Source organism: Muscardinus avellanarius (assembly GCF_963383645.1).
Source record: "Muscardinus avellanarius genome assembly, chromosome: 13".
NCBI classification, from domain to species: Eukaryota; Metazoa; Chordata; class Mammalia; order Rodentia; family Gliridae; genus Muscardinus; species Muscardinus avellanarius.
Window position 1 is genome coordinate 25,919,441 of NC_137799.1, and position 9,548 is coordinate 25,928,988.

Here is a 9,548-nt window from a genome sequence, read left to right on the forward strand (position 1 = left end):
CATTATACCCATCTTACAAATTAGGAAACCAAGGAACAATGACATACGGATACTAATGAAAAGGCCAGGACTTGAGCCCAGGCTTCGTGACACAAAATCTATGCTCATATCTACAATGTCAGGTTGTGTAAGACACTGAGGGATTTGGGAATCACTGTCTCCATGCACCAATGCCCATTTGCTGTCTCGGCCAAGGTCATGCCACGTAATGACCAACTCTTACTGCCAAGCAAGTTGATCAACATGCCCAAAGGGATCAGTGATGAAATATGAGTAGTTCAAAGTCTCAAAAGTATTGGGCAGCCCTCATAAAAAGTAGAAGTCCTGAGCTCTGCTTTTCCCTCAGATATTGAAAAATTATGGTCCACAACTTCCTCTGCTTGACTTTTTTTTGGAGGGGGGGGACTAGAGATGGAACCCAGGGACATTCTACCTCCAAGCTACACCCCTTGACCTATTTTTTATTCTTTATTTTGAAACAAGGTCTCACTAAGTTGCAGAAGGCCTCACTACATAGCTGAGGCTAGCGGCAAACCATGATCCTCCAGTCTCAGCCTCCCAAGTACCAGGATTACAAGCATGTGTCGCCATGCCTGGCTTTGCTTGGCATTTTAGATAATGACATTTTAATAAAAATTATAATTGCTGTGTTTCTCAGGGTACTTTAAGTTTGCCAGAGCAGCTGTTCTTTGTCCCAAGAGGCTAAAGCCTAAAATGCTCTGAGGTATAAGTGGCCAGAGAGGTGTTTGACCCTTACACATGCTTGTGTAAGGTTGCCTTGGCACTCCCAGACCCAGAAATGACCCTGAGATGGCCCCACATGTCACCTATCCATTGAGCTGCCCTGAAAACTCAGGGCAAAACACTCCTCAGTGCCAAATCCCTAGCAAATTATTTTTTAGGCCTTAACATGAAAGTTTAGAAGCAGAGTATCAGCCATGTCTCTGAGATGAAAGTAGATAACAGATAAGCAGCCGGCACCGTTAATCCTCCAGCCCTTTGTCAGCTCCACAACCATGATACATGTCCACAAGTGACACATATAGGGATGGTTACTTTGTGATCACCGTGTTTGTTATATATGACTTGGGTTTGGGATTCTAACCTTTTTGAGGAGCTCTCTATGACTTGGGGTGCTGGGCTTAATCATATGTAAACTGTAGAAAGGACTTGTACCCATCTGAGGAAGGCCAACTTCAATGACACAGATCAATATCAGGCTTGTAGCCTCCTGGGCCCCCAGGCTCTCATTTCAACCCTATAACTCAAGAGCTTACCACTTCAAGGAAAGAGAAGGCATGGAAAGATAAATCCAAGGAAAAGTAAATAAATATTTCTCTGGAAGCCCAGGGCATAGCCAGCCTAAGTCAACTACCTATACACAGGACTACTCAGGACAGAGAACAGAAACTGGGGAGCCATAAACCCACATACTCCACCCATTGGGTGAGAATTTCAAGAGACAGACCCAAAACAAAATCTCAAAGAGGGAAGATTCCATAAAGGCACATCCAGATCCACATACCCATAAGTTCACCCTTCTTCTCCCAGCCAGAGGACATTAGCTCAGAAGGATCCAATGGCAGGTGCAGCCCACCTCAGAGCACCATGCTGTCTCAGTCAACATTCTTACTGCTGTAATCTCAAACAACTGACCTCACAACTTAGAGGAAGGAAGATGCATTTGCTCACAGTTTTTGGAAATTTCAGGGCTAGTCCATGTCAGGCCGGCTTTGCAGAACTCGGGGCATGGTGGCAGGAAGGAGAGAGAGAGAGAGAGAGGGAGAGAGAGAGAGAGAGAGAGAGAGAGAGAGAGAGAGAGGGAGAGAGAGAGAGAGAGTGCTGATGCTCTGCTCTCACATGATGGGGACCAGAAGCAACAAACAAGCCAGAGGATTCAAAAAAAAAGAAAGCACAGTCCTTAAGGCCACACTCACACTCCCAGTGTTCTACTTTCTCCAGCCACACACTCCACCTGCCTCAGTTACCACTCAGTAAATCCATTACAATGGATTTACCCACTGATGAGATTATAACCCCTATGGTTTAATCATATCAACTCTGAACATCAATACATGAGCTCTTCAGAGAATATTCTATATCTAACCATAACACTTGCTAAGGCTGGATGTGCCACCGTCACAAGGAACTTGGAGTCAGGAGGGACTGGAACTTTAGATGGTTCTGCATCTCACTGCATGAGCTTGGACACCTCTGAATGCTTGGCCATAAAAATGAAGATAATGAGGCCTGCCTGACGCACCTCAGAATAAAGAAAGCAGGTGCAAGTCTTGTATAAGTTTTACAGTAGTACCAATGCAAAAGCTCATTTTTATTATGCCACTTGTGGGTTCTTTTTTTGTGTGTGTGTGGTACTGGGGATGGAACCCAAGGGCATTGTACCTCCGAGCGACACCCCCAGCCCTATTTTTTAGTCTTTAGTTTTGAAACAGGGTCTCACTGAGTTACAAAGGACCTCGATACACTTGTGGGTTCTTAATAAATGACAAAATTCCCTAAAGGGAATGTTATTTCAGGAAGAAGTGTAGGTTATATTAGCATACCATATTCCAGCACCTATAAATGCACACACACATTGGCCCCTGTTACCATTCTGAGGCCTTGCCCACATGGGTGACTCTTAGGACTTTTACCCAGGATGACCTCTGCAACATTTAGGTATTCTCACTCGAGCCCAAGCAAAATTATCTTCCCTTTGAATGTGTAGACATAACAACACACTCCCCCAAAGTTGGCTTCCATTGAGAGGCAAGGGCTCCTTCTCCAAGACAACGTTATTCACTTGGTTACAGTTTATGTTGAATATTTCCTTATACTGAACCCAGCCTTGGAAGGGGCTCAAAATGATGTAGGCCTCCTGTTTCATCTAGAGCCTTCCCAGTGCTCTGAAGTCAATCTGCAGCTGTCTCCTGGGCTCCCACTGAGGTGGTGAAACCACCTGGACAGTGTGCTCATGGGAAAAGTGTAAGCTGGCGCTGTCCTGGGTGGTGGTTCAGGGCAGTAGTCAAAACACAGGCTCCAGTGGCCTGTGGCGTGGGCTCAAATCCTAGCTTTGACAGTATCTGTTTAGTGGCTGGGTCCCTTTCATAACTTTCCCATCTATAAACCAGAACAGAGTCTGCCTCCTATGCTTGTGGTTAGGATTAAGTGAGATAATGTGTACAAAGAAATAAGAAGCATTCCACTCTTGCTACGGAGTGCACCATCAGCTTCTGCCTGCTTTTGCCTTTCCTTTTCCCCACACTAACTGTTCCAAATAAATAACAAACAGCAAAGAAATAAACGTCCTCCGGTAAGTGGGGAAGATACGGTGTTAGTTTCTGTGTTATTTAGCCCAATCTTCAGACTTGATCAAATGTCTCGTCTTTGAGAAGTGTCCCATGGCTCCTGGAGATTGTTTTACATGTTCCGTGTGTGTGCACAGGGATGATCCTCCCTCCTTGCACTGTACAGCAATTTTTTTTGTGTGTGTGGTATTGGGAGATTGAACCCAGGGGCATTCTACCTTTCAGCTACTCCCCCTCCCTGTCTCTATTTTAGTTTTTATTTTGAAACAGAGTCTAAGTTGCTGAGAGCCTTACTAAATTGCTGAGGCTGGCCTCTAACCTGCAATACTTTTATCTCAGCCTTCCAAGTACTGAGAATTACAAGCATGTGCCACTGAACCCGGCTCCTGTACAGCCACTGTTAATGTGGTTTTCTATTTCCTCCAGTAGACTATGCATGACTTCAGGTTTAAAAAAAAAAAAGTACCTTTCACAGTGCCTTGCTGAATGTATATTGTTTAACAAATGGCCTTGTTGCTATTACTCCCTGGAATCACCATTCATACTCTTTCTGTGACAAAGACATTTTGTATATTCTAAATTTATATCTGGGAGTGCCCCTAGTGATGTGGGACAGGAGTAGAGATAGCTGTCAATCATGAACTTGCTCTTGGTTGGGCAGGAAATAGGGTGAAAGTCATCTTTTCTCATTAATTACGTTCTGGATTCAACTGGAAGATTCAGTTAAGGTGCTGTAGTTTCTAAGTATTTAATTCCTTGGAGGGGGAATAAATGCCTCAGATGACCGTGTGACAAATACTCCTGTCATAGGGCATCTGTCCTTTCAAAAACTGAGCATGAGCCAGGCATGGTGGCACATGCCTATAATCTCTGTTCTTGGGAGGCTGAAACAGAAGGATCACATTTTAGCAACTTAGCAAAGCACTCAGCAGCTTAGCGAGACCCTCTTTCAAAACAAAAAAAAAAAAAAAATGAAATAGGACTGGGAGTGTAGCTCACTGGATTCAATCTCCAGTAAAAAAGAAGAAAAATAAAAACTAAACTAAAACTAAGCATGCCAAGGCTGAAATCTTCCCCTGGTAGCTGAAATTTGGGGACATTGTCTTTTGATTGTAACCGGTCCCCTCCCAGAGGGGGTGCTCTGTAGATACCAAGCACACACTGAACTAAGAGATGAATGAAGCCTCCAGTCAACCCCGCTCCTGCCTGAGCCAGAAGTGATTCAGGCCTGGGCTCTGGCCTTCGGGCTGAGTTGAAGGAAGGCTGGGAAAGGGAGGGGGAGGGCTGTCTATATTCTTTGTACTTCAGAGATGCTGCTTCTGAGCTCCATGGGACCAGGAGGCAGCAGAGGTGACAGAAGCTGAGGGCTCTGTCCCAGCACCAACAGCACCAGCTACGGGCAGCAACAAATAGCAGGAAGAATAATTCAAATAAGTCTCTACTTCTCGAGCGCCTATAGAATGGATAAGTTTGGTAGCCAGGTACTTCTCCATCCTCACCAGCCCTTCCACCAACCCAGGAGGTGGAACTTACAGCCCACATTCAGATAAAGGAACAGAGGTCCAGACTCGAGACTGCCCAGGACCCAAGAACCCAATCAGGTGAGGATGTGAGCACCCATTCTCTTCTTCTCTCACATCTCCCGAGAGACTTTAGGCCTGCTAGGTCTTGGGGCAGCTGGGGTGGGTGGGACTCCTCGGGGTCCCTGAGAATTCTAGAAAGGTGATGGAGAGAGGTAGGGCTTGCAGAATCTGGAGCGTGGGCACCCAAAGTGCAGAGTAAAGGCCTCTACTGAGGTAGCCACAGGTCCCCCCTCCTGCAGCCCTTGGTTTCTTAATTCCCCCTCTCTCTTTCTCTCTCATATACACAGTGATGTCACTGTTAGAAAATCTGCACTGACAATATATATGTTTACTACTGTTGACACATTTGTGGAGATCATCAGTAGCCGTTCAGGGCCCTGGGGCAACTTCAATTCCACAAGTGCATAGGCACCCGTGGGTATTTATCTTCTCCCATTCTCACACAGAATTCCCAAAGATTGCCTAGATGTCTCTAGAAAATCAGCTTGGCCTCTGCTGGGAGTCCTTGCTCCATTTGGAAGGAGTGTCCCCAGTGTTGGTTGCTACAGGCTCTGTGTTGAGAAAGTGGGGCCTTTCATGGGGTTCAGCTGTCCCTCAGGCATCCGGGGAAGCTGGTCGTGCAAAGACAGAAAATGTGACAACTGTTGGAGAGGGCGAGTGGCGGCCCATGGGAGTAACTGAGTGTTCTCTGGAGCAGCCACTTGGTGGACAGTTAAAGCAGCCTATTATCCAGTTTACACAAAACACCCACCAGCTCCATGGCACCGATGACTGAATATCTCCATTCTTATCAATCTCACGACATACTGCTGCACCGCCTTGCCAACTCACTGCAGAAGCCACCGACAACCTCGTTCAAGCATCAAGGTGCACACGCAAGGGGAACGGGGAAGGGAAAGGTCGGAACGGCTTTCCTAGGTCTGAGGACCACGTGCGGGACCACGTTCACCACTGCCCCAAAACAGGGGCAAAATCTCCAGGACCTTTCGGATTGGAAGAGTTTAAGAAAGGAGTTTCTTGGAGCCATGGAGAACACACTAGAAAACACTTTCATATACTTGGCTTCCAAAACATTACACAGTATTTCTCCAACCAATTCCTAATGTTTCCAGGGAACTTTTGGATTTAAAAAAAAAAAAAAAAAAAACCTAGGTAGAAGAATGCCTGGAGATTCTTTTATGCTGATCCGTTAACAGACCTTCTCTTTTAATTGTTATTATTTCAAATAGCAGCCGTAATCATTCCCTCATCCGCAAAGGAAATATATAATCCAGCTGTGGTGGCTCCAAGTAAAACTACCACATCTGTGGATCATTGGCAACACTCTGGCAAGTCTTCTCAAATCTAAGCAGACTCAGAGTTTTTTTTTTTTTTTTTTTTGTACCCAACAAGAACATGGGTATACTTTTCTAAAAGTGCATATGAACTTTGCCAAAAAGCAGTTGCTCCTTTGTATGCTGAAGGATTTCAAATAATCCACACCCGTGAGGAAGAGGCTCCTCTGGAATATTAATTCCAGGAAACAGTTGTAAGACGTCCCCGGACCCCTCCCGGGTGGTGGGCTGTGCTGGGGCCCTTGTCAATATCAAATCGAGAAGGTGAACGCTATTAGGTTCTGGGAGGCGGTTCTACCGCGTGGCTGGCTGGCCCAGAAGCTGGCTTCTGGTTTTCCAATTAACAGGCCAACAGCTTCCGCAGAGGAAAGCAGGCCCCCCTCAAGCCACGGGTCTCTCCCCTCTCCAGCATAGCTCCTGAGCACTGTGTGATAATATCCCAGGAGATGTCCCCCCCCTCAAACACGCACACACCCCGTTTAGTCTGTCCCCAAAGCCCAACAGTGAGCATCTTATCTGTAAGTCAATCTTCCAGGTTCCAACCCCCAGTTCAAAACACAGACCAGAAGGTTCAGATCCATGGACCTGCACAGGAAAAGGCAGCGTTGCTGAGCCTGGACAGACTTTTACCCCGGCACACACCGCCTGCGGCTACCGTGCTGGCTCACCCCGGAGCCTTCGGGGACCCCCGTCCACCCCAGACAATAGAGCAAGAAAATAAAATAAAAGTGGACTTACTGCTATGGCTTGCAGCCGCTGCTTGTGCAATTCCGCCTCTGCCATCCTGGAGAAGGGCACACAGGCAGGGGAGAGAAGAAAGAAAAACAGAACACACGCTGTAGTCACTCGAGGAAACTGATGGGCACCCGGGGGCTGGGCTAGAACCCGGCTGGGGAGGGCGAGGCGGCCGGGCCGGCGCTGCCGAGCTGCGCTGTGCGCACGCTGGCTGCTCGCTCCGGGGCTCAGCCCCTGGCCCCCGTCCGCGCGGCCGCCTGGCTGCGCCCCAGCGCCGCCACTGACTGCATCTCGGGTCGCCGCCGCCGGCCGCCAGCCGGGGACGTGGGCCGCGGGCAGCCGCGGGGAGGGCGGCTCGCTCTCCGCCCTGACGTCTCGGCGCCTCGCTCCGCCCCTGGGGTGTGCGGGACCCGCGGCCCCGGCTCGGGCTTGGGTGTCTGCAGGCGGGCAGGGGACGCCCCAAGATCGGGCGCTCGCATCGCGGGCCGCGCGCGCGAGGGGCACCTGGGCGCGGCTGGAGAGCCTCTAGGGCGCACGGCGGCGCCTCCGGGGACCGTGCGCGCCGGGGCCGAGCCGACCGAGGTGGCGCCTCCGCGGGGCGAATGCCGTGGCGGGGCCTCTGGCTGGATGCGGAGCTGGCACGTGCCCTGGCGTGCGGGCTGCGGCCACCGAGTGCTGGGGCGCCAGGTGGGGCCGTTTCCAGCTCGGAAGGGCAGCCTCGCCCACAGGCTGTAGGCTGTAGGGTCCTCAAGCATCAAGCCAGCTGAAGGCAGGGGCTGTCTCCAAAGGGGCCACCCTCTGGGGAGGCCAAATATGTCTTAGCCTAGAGTTTGTCATTCTGGGTGCCCGGCCAGGCGGGGCTCAGCTACTTAGCTGGAATACCTTGGGCAACTCAACCACTATGAACCTCAGTTTCCTGAGGGGGGGGGGCGGGGATCACAACACTTACTTCACAGAGGTGCTCTCTCACCAACCTAGCAAGACCCTGTTTCAAAATAAAAATAAACCGGGCGTGGTGGCCCACGCTTGTAATCTCAGCATTTGGGAGGCTGAGACAGGGGAATCGCGGTTCACAGCCAGCCTCAGCTACTTAGTGAGGCCCTTTGCAACTCAGGGAGACCCTGTTTCAAAATAAAAAGAATAAAAAATAGGGCTGGGGGTGTAGCTTGAAGGTAGAATGCCCCTGGGTTCTATCCCCAGTACCGCCAAATAAAATAAAATAGGCCTGAGGGTGTAGCTAGGGGTCCAGTGCCTCTGAGTTCAATCCCTAGCAACACACACACACACACACACACACACACACACACACACACACGTTAAACGAGTAAATATTACATATATTTAACCACAATACAATTTTTAAAGAAATGAGGGAAGAGGAGACAGGGAAGGAAAAGGGCATAGGCACCCTTTAGAAATGTCCAATTGGAAAGATCTGATCTTCAGAATAGAAAAATAAGGGTTCGGCCACATATCTACACATCACCTGCTTCACAGAGCTAAAGAAATGAGAATAGTAAAGATGAGAAAATAAATTAAGGAAAGTAGAAGGCTCAGGTGAATGCAGCAGCATCTGAGAAGTGAGGGGGGAAAATCAGTTGGGATTCACACCAAAAGCCACAAAAGGAGGGCAGGGGGTTTCAATGGGGTCACAAGCTTCTGCGTGGTTAAGGAGGGTCCAGACCCTGTGTGCATTGACTTGGGAATTCAGCAAGCCCTAGGTGACTGTGGAGAGCAGGGTGTCCAGAGGACGAGCCCGGCAGCTCTCAAGAGAGTGCGGAAAATGGATGAGAGGTGGAGAGGCTGTGTCCAAGAGCACAGACGGCTCCTGCCCCATCTTCAGATGGAAAAGAAAATGTGGAATAGAAGATTTTAGGCCCAGCAAGGCTTGAATGCTCGGGGTCAAAGGGTGTTAGACATTAGAGAAGTCCAAAGACAACATCAAAAAGGAAGACAAGTATTAGGTAAAGTCCCAGCTTAGAGCAGAAGGCACTGAGATTGGCACCCCTGGCCAGGTTAGCCTTGAAAAGAGGGAGACTGGAGCAGGGCACGGGGATGCGGAATGGGTAAAGACAAGAAGAAATTTTGAGTTAAAGTCTCGAGAGAGAAGTGGAGTGGGTTGACAGCAGTTGGCCTGCTTTTCCCTGTTGAAAGGTCATTGTTCCTGACGGAGCTGGGCTTCAGAAAAACAGAAGGAGCTGACAAAGGAGCTCTGGGAAATGTGGAGGCTAAAACATGGTTCCCAACCCAGAGTCTGCATTAGAATCTCCTGAACACATGCATGGAATTCACCGTTAGGGATGCTTTTTAGAATCATCACACTAATGGAATTTCCTAGGAATGGACCAAAGACTCATGACCAATCGTACGTACTTACCTCCTCAGTGATCTTTAAAATATACTTTTATTGGCGCGTTGCACTTACGTATCACAGTGAGATTCAGAATGATACAAACACACGTGTGCACAGCACTTGGTAGATCTCCCTCCTCGCCCCAACCCACTCCCTTTCCTCCCTCACTGCATGTGAGATTGGCAGTGAAACCTTCTTGGATAGCCATAGGCCTTATCTGAACTGTTTGTTCCCT

At 48.9% G+C, this 9,548-nt stretch overlaps 1 protein-coding gene across 4 annotated transcripts in view; it reads right to left on the reverse strand.

Moving 5' to 3' along the window:
- Positions 1–7,008, reverse strand: part of PALM2AKAP2 (PALM2 and AKAP2 fusion) — a gene marked incomplete at both ends in the record, with an annotated part of 364,538 nt that extends 357,530 nt beyond the window's left edge. For all 4 annotated transcript variants that reach the window (XM_080709073.1, XM_080709072.1, XM_080709077.1 and 1 more), the window contains one exon: positions 6,964–7,008. In XM_080709073.1, the coding sequence (XP_080565199.1) occupies positions 6,964–7,008 (45 nt within the window). The remainder of the gene's footprint in view (positions 1–6,963) is intronic.
- Positions 7,009–9,548: the final 2,540 nt, after the last annotated feature.